The following is a 20,209-nucleotide window of genomic DNA, read 5'->3' on the forward strand; positions in this document are numbered from 1 at the left end:
CACGTACAGATCAATACACCCTATGAATTTCGGATCTCTAGCTCTCTTAATTCCTAAGATTTCAGGGGGTCAAATTGACCCCCCACAAACCGACCACCCGGCGTGCGTTGTAGTTGTTGTAGTTGTTGTAGTTGCGTTGTAATGTAGTGCACCCCTTGCATTACTCCAACTGGCGAGAGAGACCTGAATACCATTCTGACATCTGAACACATGCTGTACTGAAATAATGTGCAAACAGCTATCTGGAGGAAATGAGCCAAGCGCCAGAAACCAAGGACCGAACTGAAGCTCAAGTTTTTGATCCGATACATTTACGTTTACCGATGCAGCGTACCTCAGACACCAGTCCGGATAAAGTGACACACACTTATTAGATATAAACACACTTTGCCGAGAATATCGGTTAGGCTCCAACACCTTAATACAATTAATAGAGTCATAAGCTGCTATGAGACGCTGCGACACTCGAACAAACGCACTGTAGTAGTGCCCTCTTAAAGTAGTGCACCTTTGGTATTATTCCGGCTTGTATGGCATGAATGCTTCGCTAAAATCGAAACATATACCATACCAATATGACATGCGAACACATCCGAACAGCTTACCTAAGAAAAGCAGCTAAGCATTAGAAAACGAATACCGAACCAAAGCCCACGTTCATCGTACGATCCACGCACCTCATTGGTGCAGCACATCTCGGAAGCGAGTTCGCATAATGCGATTCACAGTGCTTAGGTGTGAGCGCATCGTGCCGAGAATGTCTTAAAGGCAGTAGCTTCAGCACTTGAATTTAGTTAAGGGAAGCGTGCCACATTTCTACGAGTTTTGAACTGAAACAGTCATCTTGAAAAACTTTTGATGCAGTTCACAGTCCTGCCCCTCTTTAGACCTAAACCCCTCTAGCTTCCAGGCTATACGCCTTAGAAAATAGGCGTACATCGTCTTGCGGCGATCAATGCTGATAATGGTATGATGGTCGAGTCGTTCGTATCTGGCGTTCGTGAGCACGATTTACAGATATAAAGGACGTCAATTGACTCTCGATCATTGTTGTGTAAGGTGCAATGACGCAAAGTGTACCAACACTTATAAGTGAGCTTGCTTCATCATATCTGATGCCTGATTCAATATCTTCAAAGTGAAACATTCCGTTGATATGACTCATACCCTGGCGCGAGATGCACCAGCATGTCATACTGTCGGACTGCGGTTGTGCCCTCTTAAAGTAGTGCACCTCTTGTGGTTAGCCGATTCGTCAGACTTGGAACATTGTTCAACCATGATAGCAACTCTTTGGAAATGTATCCAGGTCACACAACCTGAACTGATACAAGAGGCGCGTGGCCCGCGGCGTGTCTATCCGCCGCGGTCCACGTACCGTTGGGTTTTTAGTGCGAGTAGGGTATTCTTTTAACGTGTGTGCTTTTGTAATCTCGGGTACGGGACTGAAAAGGTCAGCTTCAGATGCGGCGCGCGGCGTATCAATCCGCCAAGGGCCACATGCTGTTTTTTCGAGGTGTGAGTACGGTTTTTGTTTGTTACGTTTGGCCCGAGCACTTGCTCTGGACATGCGCGCCAGGACGATCAACAGGCCCTTTAAAACGCCCACCCCGTCGGAGCAGACACATGTTCAAGCAGTTCATGGGCAGGGTCAGACAGCACAGTAACAGTGAGAGTCGGCTGTGGAGCGACGTTGGGGCGGACGCGGTGATGGGAGACCGTATCAGCCTGGCGCGCCGACGGCCGGGCGCTCGGCGCCTTCACCTCGGCAAAATGTAAGCCTGGCGGAGGAACCGCCGACCCTTCGGCGATTCTGAGATCCCCGGCTCCTTTTCCTTCTTAAAGACAATCAAGAAGACGCCCTCTGCAGTTTTCTTTTTTTTGTTGGGATTACGTGCTCGCACATTAATTTTGATCTGCTATGCGTCGTGCACTCTTTTCGTGCTTTCACTGCATCGTGGTTATTAGCATATCTAACATGCAAATATTGTCGCTAATGTGCGCTGTTCAGTGGTGTGCTGACTCCTGCCTGGTACTGCTATACGCTTAAATGAACAATCTGTGGAAACATAGCAGATCAATGAATAATGTGAGGCCTGAATTTTGTGCAATGGGACAGAACGTGTCGTGGTCAGATATATCCTTTTGGCGTTAACATCTCTATCTCGCATAGCTCATACACTGCGCGCAGCTCGAATTTTCCGCGAGTGTAATGAGGAGACCTTTGTCACCAGGGGCTAGATGCGTCACAGATGATTTGCGTCATCACTCCTCGCGGAGAGCGATGGAGAAAAGTTCTGCGCAGCACGAAGCCAGTTGTCTAGCCGTGGGTTGAAAGGTCTCACTCCCCACAGAAATGAGGAAGTTGGCTGTTGGTTGTTCCCTCCGCGACTCACAGATGAGGTGGGACGCATTTTTGCACGTCGCTGGCCGTTAGTGAGGGTAGCAGCAGCACGTGTAGGGTACAGTTGATGGATTCGCGAGTCGCAGAATGTGAGATTCGCTTTTCAGCTGCCTTCTCGCGACTCCCAGAAGGTAGAAGTCGGAAAAGGGCGTTGGGCTGTGGGAAAAAGTTGGCTGATTTTTTGCGTTGCTGGATTGGCTTGCGGCCACAGACAGGGGCCCACTAAGATGACTATGAGGAAGCCGGCCCTTAGCACCGGCAGTGAATTCGGTCACTGGGCGTACCATCGGTAGAATATTTCCAGTGGTCTCAGAAGGCCAGGTTCGCACACATACGTCATTTGAATTGGATTCACGCATTCAGGTTGCTGCTTCTACATATATTTTCGCATGTTGTGCTTGCGCCAGCTAATTCGGATTCGTATTATCCAGGTTTTTTATGGACTCTCTCTCTCTCTCTCTCTCTCTCTCTCTCTCTCTCTCTCTCTCTCTCTCTCTCTCTCTCTCTCTCTCTCTCTCTCTCTCTCTCTCTCTCTCTCTCTCTCTCTCTCTCTCTCTCTCTCTCTCTCTCTCTCTCTCTCTCTCTCTCTCTCTCTCTCTCTCTCTCTCTCTCTCTCTCTCTCTCTCTCTCTCTCTCTCTCTCTCTCTCTCTCTCTCTCTCTCTCTCTCTCTCTATCCGGACTCTATGTATTTATCATCCGGAATTAAAATAAGACCATCATTTTATGTGATATATCATGTACGTATGTCGGTGAGCTGGTGGTTGTTTCACCCTTTTGGTACATCCTTGATGTTTATCTTCAAACTGTATGCCATTAACTGAATTGATGGGATCTTTCAATTATCGTAATACTAACGTGTCGCAGTTTTGTGAAAATGTTAAGCAATTTATCATACAAGCACTGTGAGCATCAATGGTCAGAACTACGATATCGCTAACGACTATGTCTATCATTGCTTTGGTGCTAAATACGTCGTTTGAATTATATGATTCTAGTTGGAGCAATTCTGCTGACGCTAACTGATTGTGTTCGTTGCGTGCTGTGCGTAGAATGCTCACGGTGGTGATTTTCTTCCTCTAAAAAGGTGAACTTCTCGAAGAAGAATGTTTTTTTTTGTAGCGAGCCTCAAATTCTAGGAGACCCACAATGTTGAACCGCCCCCTCCCCCTTTTGACGAAATCCTGGATCTGCCTCTGATTATATCATGAACGTAGTTTTGCAAAAGGAATGAGGGAGGGGGGGGGGGCTAAAGGCGAATACTAAAAAGCGACAAAGCCTTCCAAAACATGCCAACGAACTGGTTTCTCCTACATTTGCTTCACTTCCTTCTCAAAACTGATTCGTGGGGGGGGGGGGAGGGTTCGGATCTCACCCTGCAACCGGAGAAGCAGCTATACCCCTGCATGGCATCTTATTCAAAAAGGTAATTAACAGAAACCTAATGTCTCCGCAAAATTTGACACAAGACAAGGCTCAGAATTACATGTGAATAGACGATGAAACCAATAAAATAAAGCCAGAAAAATAGAAGAAGCGCCCTATCGTTTGGAACCCACCCCCTGTTCCAATACTGCTAAAGCGTCCCGCAGGGCGGCAGTGACAGCGGATCTAACGCTGGCAGGGGTCAGTGGTGGGTGTAGCCAGGTCAGTCAGGCCACCAGTGGTGGGCAGAGTCAGGGGGCTGGAGAGCGGGGAGAGGGCTCTCGGCGTTGGCCGGCGCGCGGACAGTCAAGTGCAGCACCTGCTCCAATGCTTACCGTGGTGTCTGAAGTCGACTGGTGACCCGGCTGCCCGCGTCAAGCGGCGGATCAGCTCTTAACCCGCGGTGCCTGAACATCCGCTCGTGATCTCGCGTCCGTTTGAGTCGCTTCGTTCCACATCCTCCTTTGTTTTCCTCCCCAAAAAAGAGAGCCGACTCGTTTCATGCACAACAACCGCAGGCATGTATTCTCAGAGAGGTCTCAGCATCGTCGCGGGCGACGCTGGAGCAGGGCTGGCTGCCGCGCCAGAGAGGCGGGAGAGAGAGAGAGAGAGAGAGAGAGGGGGGGGGGGGGGGCTGGACGAACGGTCGGAGGGTCGGAAGAGAAGGGGGCTGGACATAGACGGTCAGAGACGCCGGTCGAGCTGGCGGGCACTGCAGACCGGCTCACAAGCTGCGCGTGTGGGCTGGTCCCCTCCACAGCCGCTGGAGCCGACTAGACCGCCGAGTTCGCAGGCTTAATGGTGGTAGTCGTGGTAATTGTCATAATCGTGGTTTCCGTTTCACCAGCGACCATGGTGACCACTGTGGTCTCCCCAGTCGCCATCGTGGTTCGTGGTTTTATTCTCCCCAGTGGCCATCGTGGTTTCACCAGCGGCTACCATGGTTTCCCCAGCGGCTACCACGGTCTCCCCAGTCGCCACCGTAGTCTCCCCACTGGCCATCGTGGTTTCCCCAGCGGCGACCACGGTTTCCCCCGCGGCTACCGTGGTTTCCCCAGCGGCCACCGCGGTTTCCCCAGCGGCTGCCGCGGTCTCCCCAGGAGCCACCGTTGCCTCCCCAGCGGCGGCTTCCCCAATGACCATTGCCGCCTTCGCCGCTGTCTGTGCCTCCTCTGCTGCTGCCGCGAGCGCGCCGACTGGAGCTTCGACGATTACTGCGCCAAGGTTCGGTCGCCACCAGGGCGATTACGGCCACCATGACGACGAGCTGCAGCGACAAACGGAAGCCGGTTAGCCCCGCTGTCGCCTGAAGGAGAGGCCGGTTAGCCCCGCTGTCGGCTGAAGGACGGGGCGGTTAGCCCCGCTGTCGGCTGCAGAACAGGCCGGCTAGGCCCGCTGTCGGCTGAAGAACAGGCCGGTTGGCCCCACTGTCGCCTGAGGGACAGGCCGGTTGGCCCCACTGTCGCCTGAGGGACAGGCCGGTTGGCCCCACTGTCGCCTGAGGGACAGGCCGGTTGGCCCCACTGTCGCCTGAGGGACAGGCCGGTTGGCCCCACTGTCGCCTGAGGGACAGGCCGGTTGGCCCCACTGTCGCCTGAGGGACAGGCCGGTTGGCCCCACTGTCGCCTGAGGGCTGGAATCTGGGGCGCAGGTGACACGCGTCCGACAGCGAGCGGCGCAGTTTCATGAGTTGGGTGGAGGGGGGAGGTAGTGAAAAACCACACAATCTACTCCTAAGATGCGCCAACAAACGAGCTTCTCCCCCGATGTTCTCAAAGTTGGGGCTGGAACTCAAGTTGGGAGAGAGGGGATCTGAAACTTCCCAACTGAATAGGCCTTTTACTCTTCTGCCGACAGCCCGGTCGCCGGCGTCAACATTTGGGATTTCACGACGCATCCATCCTCGTGGCTGTACGGCTTCGCCTGCCTCTCACCCTATCAGGAAGGTCGGGGAACGCAGGGAGTCGAAACCTATACCCCTGGCTTCCCAGGTGCGAAGTTTAACATTACACAATCGACATCCGAGTGGAGATGAACAAACATGCCCTGCGGCGGTACGCGTCCTGCATTTGCGCACCGCTTTGTCTTTGGTGTGAAAGCTCCACACACTGAGCTACAGCACTTGGGAGCTATGGGCTACGGACATTTATTATGGAAGGTGCTCAGCGCCGTCGCACCCACCGACGGGCTGTTGCCATGGAAACTTTTCCGAAAAAAATAGTCGGTTAGGCGCGTTTTGCGGGCGAGCAAGCAAACTGATACTCCATCACTCACCACCAGCTTGAGGTTCATCGCTGCTGGCTGAGGTGCGCTGAGGGCAAGCAGGCACCAAGCACTCTATACAGACCTCGCCGCCACCGGCTTATATACACAGTGGAGGGTGTGACCTAGAGCCATAGCATCTCAGTGAATGGAGGATAACGCTGCCTCAGTGCCTTCAGTCGGTCAACCAGTCTCATTAGCGCGAGGACACCCCTCGAGCGCAACGCACGCAGGCCGCGCGGGTGGATTACGCGCAGGACGGAGCGGCTTATACTCAGCACGGGTGGCCTCTATCGCCTTTGCGACAACGTTAGCGCGTGCTCAGCCTAGTGGACCGGGAGGAGGGAGAAGGGGGGGGGGGGGGGAGTTTCGCAATGTTGGAGACGCAGCCTAGCAGGGTTCATGTCCGTCCACTGTACGCGGTGCGCCGGGCCGGCTTTCATGGGCACTCTTCACCTCAACACTACGTGTGTGCCGGTAGGACAGATACATGACCTCGTCAAGGGAGGGACCACGCTTCTCTGCGATGCTCTGGAACTTGGTTACCCGCCCCCCCCCCCCCCCACACACACACACTCACAGAAATATATCCGGATTTCGGTTGCTTTTTCTTTTTCTGTGCACCGTGAGGTGCTCGATATGCAAATGGCACGTTTTCATTTCTTCCAAGGGCTGACGGATCCTACCACTCTGAGTTGAGTACGTCGGAGAAGGAATGGGAAAGCTAGTCAGAGTTGGCTGCTAAATACGATCGAAGTCAGGCGCGATAACATGACTTCAGTGACTAGTCATTGTTAACTCTTGAATGTCAGCATTTACTAGCATACAAGCTGTGTCCATAATGATTTGCCATTGTTAACTCTTAACTTACCCTGAATGGTTACAAACGAAAGCAGTAGCTTGTATATTACTTTTAAGCTCGAATGACGCAGAAGGCATCGCATGACGCGAATAGTGAAATGTTTGTGGATGCAGGCAGTGAAATACATAGACTTTTGACGAATAGACTTCATCAGCATAGACTAGTGCATAGTGCACAGGCTTTCGCCCGCTGTTCCCGACATCCGTTCTCACGAATCTCACGGATCTCACGGATCACGGATCCGCTCTCCTGGATCTCGCAGATCACGGATCCGTTCTCACGGATCTCACAGATCACAGATTCATTCTCACGGATCTCATGGATTACGGACCGCTCTTACGGATCTCACGGATCTCACGGACCTCACGGATCTCACGGATTCACACAACTGGGGACCAGTCGTCACACGCACCGCTCTCCGCACCCGTGCCGTGCGGCCGCGTTCTTAGTCGCCACGGGTCGTGCGTAGTTGGGGTCATGAGGCTAAAGTGCGGTTCGCCGGTGTATCTCCCAGCTCCGTCTGCTCCCGACCGCGGCAGCGACGGGCCGTGCGCCGCCCACCAGCGCGCCGCTCCTCAGCTGAAGTGACTGCCTGCTCTGATACACCCTGGCCTGCGATGAAGGATGCGATTTGTGCACTAGAGCAATTTGCTGTCGCCTTTTCACAGTGTCGCCTTATAGGCATTGCACATCGGGATTTTACCTCACGCGAAGAGGCGAAAGCATAGTTGTTCGATCCTTGTATTTGATTTCATGTCTTTCAGAAGAACTGAACGGGTTTTACATTCGGCAAAATGATAACTGGAAAGCCACATTTCTAATGATGTTTAATGACAACGGTATTTTCTTTTAGGCATTTGCTTTACTGAAGGCGCATCCACGTGGTAGTTGTCCTGACCTAAAGAAGTCTGAGTTCTGAGTGGTAAAATAAAGCAATACACAGCACAGAGAGAGATAGATACACATACACAAACAAGTAAGAGCAATTTGAGCCAAGGAGTCAGCGATTTAAAACAGTCAAAAGCCAGGTGCGAGTGGGTGCGGACGGCCGCCACGGGCGACCAAACCAGTTCCACGCGACGGCGGCGCGGTTTGGAAACCACCGCTGGGTGGCGGTCAGTCGGGCGCACGCTACAGCGCGCGACGTTGATATGCGCGTGGGACGGCCATTATTTAAGTTCCACGCGATGGCGGCGCGGTTTGGAAACCACCGCTGGGTGGCGGTCGGTCGGACGCCCGCTAAAGCATGCGACGTTGATATGCGCGTGGGATGGCCAGTATTTAAAACGCACAAACTGTCCCACTTGTGAAGACGTTGCCGTTGTGAAGACGTTGTTGAGGAGAAGTCTCCGCCCATGCAGTTGGCAAAATCACAGCCCCTCTTCGAGTCGCGCGAGTTAAAATCGCCAGGGACCACGAAAAGGGGTGATACCTGGTGGGACACGGTCCCGAGCGATGATCCATGTATGCCTGCATTGGTGGCAGGTGCATGGGGCAGACTGTCGGCTTCATAAGGCCCAAGACGTAGTGACTGTGATGGTTCGCAGTTCAGTGCGCAGAGTGAGTGTAGAGTACGGTACGCTCTTAGGCATGCACCAAAATAGCTACTCCGTAGCTGGCGTTTTTCCCCCCAAATCACCCCCTGTTTATTGCAATTCGTTGCACATGACATGCAATTGCATTTCACACGATGCAACTGACGGTTGTGATTTCCATATTTCCACATTCAGGTGTTGATACCTGTAAGAGCAGATCAATCCCCCTACCAACTGGTCCAAAATGGTCGACCATGTTTGAGTGAACTCAGTCAGCTTTCTCGTGTCAAACGCCACTCATCGTTCCCCTTCGTAATACCTATCACAAATGATTTTGCGAATTGACGGAAAACTTAAGAACACACGGTCCGTCCCGGTGGCTCATTTGGTTAGAGCGCCTGCCGCCGACGCACTCACCCGTGACGGCGTGGTTCGAGTCACTTTAAGCGGTCGCTATCTCTCCTTGACAGGTATGGCCTGCGCCCAGTGGCAGCAGTCGCGCTGAAGGTCAGTTGACGTCAGAGGGCAAGACGGACCGTGCCGAGCATTGCGGCACGTTAAACTTTCGCCACTAAATCCCGCCTGTGTTTCACAATCATTTCCTCTAATTTAGAGTGTAAAAATGCCTAGTGTCTTTTTTAGCAAACTGTCGCCAGTTTATTAGTCAACGAACATATCGGTCCTGGTTAGGAGAGCGATCAAATCCTCACGATTTTATCTCCATCTCCATCCTCATTACCATCCCCTGGTAAGCCGTAATTCATCGCGTGATTTACTTCCGTTTTCACCTGCAAAAACCTCCTTTCAGCATTTTTCATCTCGTGGCTAAAGCATTGCATAATTCAACACCCCAAAGCGCACAGGACAGCGGACAGTAAAGTTGTTCTAGCTATCTCTGAGTTAATTGTTGTTGAAGTGACGTTAATTGTCTCAGAAATTTAGGCCGTTGGCTTTTGTCACAAATCAGTCGTTCACAGGCAGCGAGTTATGAAAGTTCGCAAAAATATTGCGACCAACGCCTGTCACACGGTAATGTTAAGTCTGTACATCATGCGGTCGGCCAAGTGACCATCTACAATTGAACCCAAATGCTTAATTTCTTTTTTTGATCAAGGGTTTACCTGGCAGGAAAAAATGGATGCTCGGTGGATTGAATCTATGGTGCTTAAATTGTTTTACGGTTGGATTCATGGACCTCCGTGCACCCATCAGGACATTTTCATTCATATCATCCGTTGCTAATCGCGTACACCGTTCGTTGTTTGATAATCTCCTACCGTGTACTTCCCTCACCTAACGACGCACCAAACTCGAAGTTGAAGTCTCCTCCTGTGCACGTGTGCCCGTTAATTAGTTTATCGCAGCGGTCTAACAAATTTTCGAAGCGGACAACTGTGTCACTGTTTGGATCGCATTTACACCCCAAAGTGAGCTGAGAACCGGAAATGATTACTTGCATTCGAATTTGCAATTGCAATTGAATTTGCCTCACCTCGACTGTAAATCGGGGTCCGAGCAGTACGGCTTCTCCTTGACTCTTCTCGTCACCGTAAAAAATGACCATTACCTCCCCATTCATTAAGTCACATCCCTTCTTCTGCTTCAACATAATGCGTCACCGTAAAAATGAGCACAATATGGTGGCTGCGGTGTACAGAGCTTCGGTGACTGGCAGCAGGGACGCAGTCAAAAGGGCGGGGGGAGAGACTCTTTTTGGGAAGGGGGAAGAGGCAGTAAGCCCGGATTCCCCCCCCCTTTTCAACATGCGTGACGACATTCCATAACATAACACGACATAACATAAGGAATCACATCATATCGACACGACATAAGGAAGACGTGGACATCGCCATCTCCTATGGCGGAGCTGAAGTCGACGACGGTATTTTCAACTCAGACCACCGGGTGGTGACGACTCATTTTTTTGTAAAATGTGGGTCGGCCCCCGCCCTTCCCGATCTAAGGCTTACAATTACCAGCAGGCAGACTTCGACGGTCTGCGCACTGCTCTCGGGCTCATTCCTTGGCGTATTTAAATGATTTCAGTGTCGATGATGCCGTCCACCTGTTCTATGATCTTGTATTCGCCGCCGCTGCAGACCTCATACCTGTTGTTGGGCTCCGAAAGAAATTTCCTCCATGGTTTGACCGGTCCGTTCGAGACCTGCTGCGTGACAAGGAAATGGCTCACAGGCGCAGGGAAGTGCTTCCGACCGCCGAAAATATTGCTAGACACCGTACTGCTAGAACCGAATTCAAAAGAGCAACTGATGCTAAATATAGCGATTATTTGCTGGGTAAGTCCTTGAAGTCATCAGCACACATATCTCCCGTTCTTGCGTGCGATGGCAGCGTGTGCAAGGGTGAGGAGGAGGAGCGTACCAACTGTCTGAACATGTATTTTGCTCGTAAGTTCTCAGACCCTGACGTTCGTATATTGCCTGACCCACCTTTGCTCGATGCGCCTGGATTAGGCAGCTTTACCGTACCACATGGTCGTATCGCACACTTGTTACATGATCTCAGTGCACACAAGACTTGCGGTCTCGGCGGGATCAGTGCCCGGGTTCCCAGGGAATGTGCCGAGGAGCCAGCTGCTCCATTAAAACTAATACGCAAGCTTTCTCTAACTCTGGCGTCTTCCCCGCCATGTGGAAGCAAGCGAATGTGATGCCGGTGCACAAGAAGGCGTCCAAAAAGCTGTCTAAAAATTACATGCCTGTGCCTTTGCTTCCTATCTGCTCAAAAACATCAGAGAAAATTGTGAACGAAAGCCTTTTACAGGTTTGCCTGCCCGCCCTTCCCCCATCCCAACACGGATTCCTTCCAAAGCGCTCTTGCATCAGAAACCTTTCATGTTTTCTTGGACACCGCTGGATATCTATCTCAAAAGGTAAACAAACAGATGCAGTTTACACTGATTACTCTTCAACATTCACCAGTGTGAATCACATTCTTTCGCCACACAAGCTTCGCTATTCTTTTTGCATCACTGGCCGCACGTACAGCTGGCTTCAGTCGTACTGGACCAATCGTTCACAACGCGTAGTACTGAACGGCAAGCAAGCCTAACTGGACTTCCAGTGCGATCTGGCGTCCCGGAAGGCAGCATCCTGGGACCGTTGCTGTTCGCCTGCTTTCTGGCTGATGCTTCCTGACCAAACTGAGGATGAGTGCCTTATGTACACTGATGATGTGAAAATTTATCACCGAAGTGGACAACGTAACAGATTGCCTTACACTTCAGGCAGATTTGGATCGCCTCTGTGAATGGTCCGAAAACTGGGTACTGAAACTGAACCCAGCTAAGTGCGATACCATCTCATTCACTCTCCGCGCGTCACCTGTTCACTACTCATACGTACTAGACGGTCACCGCTTGGATAACTGCCAGCAGATTCGCAACCTTGGCACCTTCCTGGACGCTAAACTCTCCTTTGCCAATCACATAGATTCAACTGTCTCAAAAGCAAGCAGGGATGTTGGGCCTTCTCATGCGAAGCGTGCAAAAGCCGTCGTGCCCTCGTCAAGCGCGGTTCAATGCAGTGCTTTGCTTTGTGCATTCAAGGCTCATGTGAGATCATTGATGGAGTACGGTAGCGTTGTTTGGAGCGGTGCTGCCGTTTCCCATGTCGCCCGGTTCAAAAGACTACAACGCCGGTTTTCTCATGTGCTTGGGTTCGAGAAGCCAGTCCCGGTGTCCTTCGCTGGGTCATGAGCATCTTCTTGCTTTCTTCAAAACAGCATCTATGGAGGCACGCTTTGCTCAGTCTGACGTCTTATTTCTATATAACGTATATCAGCACAGGTTTGACCGCACTCACCTGCCATCACTTTTCAGTCCCGCATCACTTGTCCGGCGCCCTCGGCATATCAGCCTTTTCCACGAGCCATTTGCAGAGTCAACACTGTTAAAAGTGAATTTGTCGCACGACTGCCCGCTGCTGCAATCACTTTTTGCAGCATTCTCCATTAGCTGACTTTTCCATCCAACAAAATCATTCCGATCTTATTTGTTTAGGTTCGCCGGCACACGTGGCATGCGGTGACTGTGCGGATCGGTGGTAGTGCGTGTGCGTTGCGTGTGCGTGTGCGCGGCGCTGTAGCGAGTGAGTGCTTGCGTGGTGCGTGGTGCGTGCGGCGTGCGTGCGTGCGTGCGTGCGTGCGTGTCGTCGAGTGCTTGCGTGCGTTGCGTTGAGTGCGTGCGTGCGTGCGTTGCGTGAGTGCTTGCGTGCAGTGCGTGCGTGCGTGCGTGTGTGTGTGGTGTGTGGTGTGGGTGTGTAGTGTGTGGTGTGTGTGTGTGGTGTGTGTGGTGTGCTGTTGTGTGTGTGTGTGGTGTGTGTGTGTGTGATGTGTGTGTGTGGTGGTGGTAGTGTGTGGTGTGTGTGTGTGTGTGTGTGTTGTGTGTGTGTGTGTGTGTGTGTGTGTAGGTGTGTGTGGTTAGTTTTTGTTTGGGTGCGTATCGAATATTTATTGTTTTTAAAATTGGACTGCTTCCGTAATTGGGATTCTGCCTGTGAAATGCTTATGTCCTAAATGAACAGATAGGAAATAGCGAGCAAAGACCTTCCGGGAAATGTCCATACATGACCACGGATTCAATCGTGCATAACTTGACGAGCGTGGAGATATATGCAGTCAACTCGTGTAGACCCAATGCGCTTCAATCTGATGCGGCCGCGTGCGACGGCGCCGTGCCTATCGGCCGTCGCCACCAGCTAGGGCGACCTCCTTTCTGATGTTGTCACCACTGCGGATGCGCACGCTCGAGTTTGAGGCCCTCTTCCTAAAGAGGACGGGCCGGTACCAGGGCGCAACCGGGTGCCTGCTCGCTGGTCCACAACGAGACAATCCAGCCTCGACCGCCGGACCGGGCGCCTGCTCGCTGATCCGCTAGCGAGACAATCCAGCCTCGACCGCCGGACCGGGCGCCTGCTCGCTGGTCCGCTAGGGAGACAATCCAGCCTCGACCGTCGGACCGGGCGCCTGCTCGCTGGTCCGCAACGGGACAATCCAGCCTCGACCGTCGGACCGGGCGCCTGCTCGCTGATCCGCTAGCGAGACAATCCAGCCTCGACCGCCGGCTCGCTCAAGAGCGGGGGATAGACGAGTGGGATGTGGATAGCTGAGTGATGCGTTAGGCACTGCATGCACTGGCGTTTGCGGTGTCTGCATTCTGATTGCAGCGCTCACTGACTGGGAACGGGATGAGATTCGGTGAAAGGAATCCCAGCCTCCATCGCCAACCTTGGAAGCACCCTGCCTCCGTCGGAAATCCCTTCTGCGCCCCCGGGCTAGACCGGCCAAGACAGCGGCGGCGGCGTGAGCGGCGCGGTAAACAGCTGAACAGATCGCCAGCATGCAAGGGCCTAGCCAGCCATCCGAATCCCGGCTGGTCAGTGGAGATGTGTCCTTGTTATGCCTCTCAGCATGGTTGATGCACTTCGTTTTAAGGTCTCTATGTTGTTTGTGTGTTCGCAGAGCTGGCAGAATGGGTTGATGCAGCGATGTGGTGGGCGTGAAATGGCTGCTGGCCTGCACGTAGCGTCGGAGTACGTGGTTCTGAAAAGGTCAGTTGCTTTGCAGACGTGTCGATCGTAAACCCTCTTTGACGCGCCATGACCATTCCTGACTTAAAACCACTCAGGTGTTTGCATCGCAATGACGTGCTCAATATGCGAATCCAGAGGCCTCGTGGACCTTTGCACTTGCTGGCTGCTATGTACATCTAAAGATGTTATCTTTCTGCCAGTGACGACAACTTTATGCATTCGACTCGTCCATATCATTTGCAAGCCGACTGCCCAGTTACTTAAGATTATTCGTGCGTCTCGGCATCGCTGATAGTGGGAGGAAAAAATGATACGACCGGGCAGATCAACTATCTATCATCTACAACACTCATCACACTATCACATGTCAACTATCACACCGTGGGTGCTGCTAAAAAGAGGCGAGTGGGTCCAGCCACCTTCGACAGCCCATAACAGTGGGTTGAGCCCCACAATTTCATGAGGGCGATCGGCCCGACGTACAGCCATCGCTTCATCTACATCTAACACATGCAAATAAATACAACAATGCCCAGGAAGGCAAAGGTCATGCAACGCCTTCCTCTCGCACGTTGCAGGACCCAGGGCCACCAAATGCAAAGCACCACCTCCTGCCATGCACCCCATCGAAATGTCAGGAGCGCAGCATCTGCAGCACGGAACATAGCCGCGCGCTGACCTTTCGCCGCTGCCTTTTCAAGAGCGACGACACGGGTCGCGTCAGCGCTGGAGGATACTTCGCGCCTTGTTGGCTCGCGCTGTCGGGTCCGCAGATATATCTTGCAGGCCTTCCCGCGTCACCGCTGCAATAACGCCCGACTCTGGTCGGCAGGGGCCCGGGTTGGCGGCGAGCAAACGGACGCCGGAGGCTCGTTGCAGAGAGGTCAGGTGTCGGTCGTGACATGACCATCGGATGACCCGCTGTAGGGAGGTCAGTGTCAGTCGTGGCATGACCATCGGATGGCCCGCTGTAGGGAGGTCAGTGTCAGTCGTGGCATGACCATCGGATGACCCGCTGCAGGGAGGTCAGGTGTCAGTCGTGACATGACCACCGGATGGCCCGCTGTAGGGAGGTCAGTGTCAGTCGTGGCATGACCATCGGATGACCCGCTGTAGGGAGGTCAGTGTAAGTCGTGGCATGACGATCGGATGACCCGCTGTAGGGAGGTCAGTGTAAGTCGTGGCATGACCATCGGATGGCCCGCTGTAGGGAGGTCAGTGTCAGTCGTGGCATGACCATCGGATGGCCCTCTGTAGGGAGGTCGGGTGTCAGTCGCGACATGACCACCGGATGACCCACTGTAGGGAGGCCAGGTGTGGAAGACGCAGCAGTTGCCTCGGGCGACAGAATGATCTTTTTTCAAGAGAATGGGTCCGCCGAGGGCAGGCCCAGCACTGGTGTCGAGTACGCGAGTGTGGCGGTTGTGGCGCGTCAGCTTCGATGTCATGTAGCACCCAGGTGCGCGAGTCGACGATTGAACTGGGTGCTACATGAACGTCTCGGCATGGCCTGTTTCATGAACATATCTACACCGTCTGTGAGGTTCCTGGAATGCATCCCTTTTGTTGATGACCATGAACTCGTTTCTTGCTAGACCATTCAATGTTAGCAGCGGTATATTCGGCATGATCGGAGCGGATAAAAACAGCAAGGTCCGTACAATAACAAGCATATCACACACGAATGTTCATCCAACATTGTAACTGGTATATTGCTGATTGTTCGTGTCCTCTCATAGGGCAGAAACCTTACTGAGCATCGTTTCAGATTGTTTCATGGCACTGCATGGAGACGCAGGTTAAGTAAAACATGCATAACAACAAGTCGCAACACCAAATCTTTCTGACATACCTATTCCAATGCTAGGCTTTCCTCATCCGGTTTGACACCCAACCCTTTGTCCACGTCCGATGACTCTCCCGACACCTTGTTTGCTGATTGAAACATCTGCTGAATCTGTTCCAGTGACAGATCCTTGGTTTCAGGAAGAAAAAACGTAGCGAAGGCAACCTGCACAAGACTAACCACGCCATTGATGACGAAGATACCCCCGAGGCCAATGGAACCACTCAGCAACGGGAAGGTCTTCAGCAAAATGAAGAGGTCTGTGTACACCATGCCCATGGTAATATTCGCGCAGAAGATTCGTGTACGGTTCGGCAGAAGCTCGTTGACGTAGGTGAGAGCAATGGGGGCGATAACACACGCGAACGTCAAATGCACGATCACCGAGCCCACCAGCACCAACGAGCCCGATGTTTGCTGCTGCGCCTCCGGCAAGAAGAAGAAGGTTACGATGGCCGCACAGCCTGCCGCGGAGATGGCGCCGCTGCCACACAGCAGTGGCAGGCGGCCGAAACGTTCAATGACAACGCTGGTTGGCACGCACAACGAGGCGGACAAGGCCATCGGCAGCATCGCGCTCTGGTACTGGTCCAGAGGTAGGTTCACATGTTTGAGGATAAGGGGCAGGATAAAATTGATTCCGTTGCCGCCGCTCCAAATGAATATGACCATCTGGCCGGTTACGAGCAGCAGGGGCTGCAGCGTGTCTCGCCGCAGGATCAGCTTACGCATGGGGATGGAGACGCCATCGACGTGGGTCTCACGGAGGGAGTCCTTTGTACTGCGTATCTCGGCATCGGCGTCGGCCTCTTTCCCGTGAAAGAAATGGATGGCGCGGCGGGCCTCCTCCTCCGAGTGACCGTGCGACAGCAGCCACTTGGGTGAGTTGGGGATGAAGTACAGGCCTGCTAGGCATACAACAGCGGGGAAAAATCCCGCAATGAGAAACATGATCCGCCAGTGCGCATAGCGACCGAGGATGGTGAATATTGCTTGGCTGGCGAACACCATCGTGTTCAGGATGGCCGTGTAAAGTGTACGCTTGTTCGGCGGTACGATCTCAGATACGTAGCTTCTCGCAGTGCCCTCCGACATACCGATCGAGATATTGGTGAGAATCCTTCCCAGGAGTACCCAACCGAGGTGCTTTCCAAAACCAGCCGAGAGTGAAGCTAGAGCGTAGATTGGCTGCGTCAGTACCAGCAACCGTCTCGCGCCCAGCACCGGTGCGATGGGCATTGCCAAGCAGGAGCCGACCATCAACGCCAAGGCCGTCACTGCGATGGTCCAGTTGAGCTGGTCGTCGTCCATGAAACGGTCCTCGTCCTGAGGCACCTGGATGAGGGTGATGCTGTGCAAAGCACAATTCACGCCCATGGCTACCAGGACCTGGCCAACAATCATCGTCGCGAACACCTGCGAACAGAACAGAGAGACAGACTCATGGCCAGAGATTGTAACATCAGTGTGTGGGAAGAAGATTAACCTTGGTGCATCTGACACTTAATAACCTATTTTTAGCTGCTGCTGCGGCCCATTGCAGCCAGCACGCGTATGGAGAGTGGAGAGCTGGGAAAGATGCTCTTTATGATTTTGTCACGACAACAATCAATCATTTCAGTTAACAATACAATATTTGGGGGTCGGGAGAGGGGCTGACTTTGTGTGCTTCAAAACAACGTGAGTTGGGATTTGTCAATATTTTCTTCTAACTGTTAGTACGAAACCAAACATCGAGAGAGCCCTGGGCGCGTTCGACCTGCGCTACAACGTTTCGAAGGGATTGTAGGATATCTGGTTTTAAAGAAGACAAAATGCTTGTAAGAGTCGGACGCTTGGGGTAATGAAAGACAGGAGCAAGTGGAGAGTCATTACGCCAATCGCATAAAAACATAGGCGGATCACACGCATGCAGACACTACCGCCACCGCACGCCGAGTAAACATTAACTCCTTAAATGATCACGTGCAGTTCGGTGGATTTTAATGATAAATGCTTGAAGGCACGGGCTCCAACCAGTCGTAAGTGGCAAAGAAGAACAGACACACTGCATTTGGTCTCCTCTTCGCCTGTCACGCCAGGTCCACACTGATAAAAAAGCCCTTATTCCGTTTGGAAATCACATCTGGGAAGACCTTAATTGTTCTATCCTCTGCTTTGTATTCCTGCCCCGTCACCCACATGTCATGGCTACGTGCTTTGCAGGGAGCATTGCCATTAATAAAAGCACCGGCTGATTCTTGTAATGCAATAACGCACACACGATACATACTGAGCGCTATGGTTGACTAGAACATACACCCTGTGGGCCCTATTGGATGGACGACGCTGTTCTAACGCCACTGGGCTCGTACTCCCGCACGCGATGAGCACAACGCTCGTCAGTAGGAGCGGCTCAATGAATTTTGAGTTAGGGGCACGGGATTCTAACGAGGGCTTCCTGGACAAAATAGGGCCTGCTCGCAGGGGTCCCCTGGACAGTGTTGTAAGAGCTCTCCATCCTAAAACAGCCCCTCCTGTTCCAGAAAAGTGTCTCCCCGATCTGGAGGGGTCTCTCGATCCAGAACCAGATGCTTGCGATTCATGAAGGGGTCTCAAATCTAGTCAAAGGACCTCCGTTATCTCAAAACAGAGCGCCCTGATCCGGAACCGCGGCCACAGGATGCATGAAAGGGGACTCCTGTTCCAGAAATTGCGCCTCCTGAGTATAGGGTGTACCTCCTACCTCAGAACATAGGCTCGCTAGTTGGCAACGGAGGCCTCCGAAGGCTTCGAAAGTGCCTCCTTAGCATAGCATTAGGCCTACTAGTCCGTATGATGCTTTTTATAAAGGTGGTCTCATTCATAAAGGTGACCTCATGACACAGAAAATATGCCTCTTGATGCAGACAAAGGGCCTTTGAACCCCAATTATTAATGTCTAGCTCGTGTTATTGGGGCCTCATTGATCTCAATTTTGGTGGCCTAGGGATGTCTACAATACCTTGAACTAGAGAAAAAGGGACCACCCAAAAATTTAGAGGGGTCAAAAACCAGCCTTCGCCTCCCTGCCGGCGGACAGCGTGGTGAGGGGGGGGGGGAATCTGCCAGCTCTGTACACTTCCCCTGCTGCGTTGCCCATGGTTGTGAACAGAGTATCACTGACAGCCCAGGAAATCCTTTACGTAGCACCTTTGTTCAAATCTAGCGACCACGCTGCTAGCGGCAGGCTACATGCAGAGTTGTCTTTCATCTGTTTCGCGATTACCGAATGGTGCGTAATCTGCTCGTGTCTTATCCGGGAATCTTGTCTTATTGAATCTTGTCTTGCTCTTGTCTTATCGCACTTCTAGCAGCAAATACAAATTGGTTTATAGTTGTTTCCCTGAGCCTAATTGGAGACCGATTCCTTGGTTCGGTTCCGAACCAAGAGCCGGTCCTCGGGCCCTCCCCCTTCCCCTGATCCCTTATGGGGTCACTGGATATGGAAATGAAAAGCTGACCTATTCCAATTTCTTGGAAAAACTAACCTTTGACCTGGTCTAGCGGGACAAAAACTGGTCTGACAGCAAACCAAATTAGGCCAATCGCAACATTTTGCTCGGGACACACCACTATCCACCGTTTTTCCGCGATTTTCTCCCACTCTTAATCTCCTAACGACAGGGGATCCGCCCCCCCCCCCCCCCTTCGGACATCTCCATATCCGTTCGCGGCATGAAAAGCGAGGAACCCGGGCGAGGTTAAAACCTGATCTATGCTTACGGAGCAATGCTCACCAATGTCATCCGGGTCGATGTCACCTTAGGACCCTTCGGACTTGGGGGTCGTCACCCTGAAAGGTCAGGACGCTGGAAGTGTAGCGGTTTAGCTGCACGTCTGGGAAACCCGTGGTGCGGAGTTCGATTCCCCGCAGTGCCCGCCCTTCCTGCCAGGCTGTGACCTAGGCGACATCACACGGCCTCAGCGGCTGAGTGCTTGGCCTGGCCCTACTCATGACACTGCCCTGGATTCCCTTTGCCGCATAGACTGCACTGAGCCCTGTTGCACTTGGAGGTGAACTAAAGTTGGCTGAAATGGTACTCAAACACGATTAAAAATTTTGAGCAAGTAACGGGCTGTATACTAGGTCCCCTGACACAAGAACGCAGCCACCGCCCCTGCACGCCACGCACTACCAGTCGCCTCCAGTCATGTCACCTGCTTGATGGTGCCATCCATCTCTGGTGGAGCTGGCTGCGCAGCGCTCACTATGGGTCTTCCTTACGAGGCAGCCTCGCCGGATCTGGCACCATCCACGCACAGCTGTCGTATATAAGGGGTAACCCGTTTCGCTGGCGAGGGCT

The 20,209-nt window shown here is 52.6% G+C and overlaps 1 protein-coding gene across 1 annotated transcript; it reads right to left on the reverse strand.

Annotated features, from left to right (window-relative positions):
- Nucleotides 1-15,654: 15,654 nt before the first annotated feature.
- On the reverse strand, nucleotides 15,655-20,138 carry LOC119114226 (facilitated trehalose transporter Tret1). The gene is made up of 2 exons (XM_037238426.1): nucleotides 20,064-20,138; nucleotides 15,655-17,300 (listed from the first exon to the last, which is right to left on the reverse strand). The coding sequence occupies exons 1-2, from the start codon at nucleotides 20,082-20,084 to the stop codon at nucleotides 15,891-15,893; spliced, it is 1,431 nt and encodes a 476-aa protein (XP_037094321.1). The 5' UTR covers nucleotides 20,085-20,138; the 3' UTR covers nucleotides 15,655-15,890.
- Nucleotides 20,139-20,209: the final 71 nt, after the last annotated feature.

Source organism: Pollicipes pollicipes, unplaced genomic scaffold (genome assembly GCF_011947565.3).
Source record: "Pollicipes pollicipes isolate AB1234 unplaced genomic scaffold, Ppol_2.1 Scaffold_7262;HRSCAF=8765_pilon_pilon_pilon, whole genome shotgun sequence".
NCBI lineage: Eukaryota > Metazoa > Arthropoda > Thecostraca > Pollicipedomorpha > Pollicipedidae > Pollicipes > Pollicipes pollicipes.

Coding starts and splice junctions, on each gene's coding strand:
- LOC119114226 (XM_037238426.1), bottom strand. CDS start 20,084: ATGGATGGCACCATCAAGCAG. Junction 17,301..20,063: donor TGGATGGCACCATCAAGCAG/GTGACATGACTG, acceptor TTCTGTTCGCAG/GTGTTCGCGACGATGATTGT.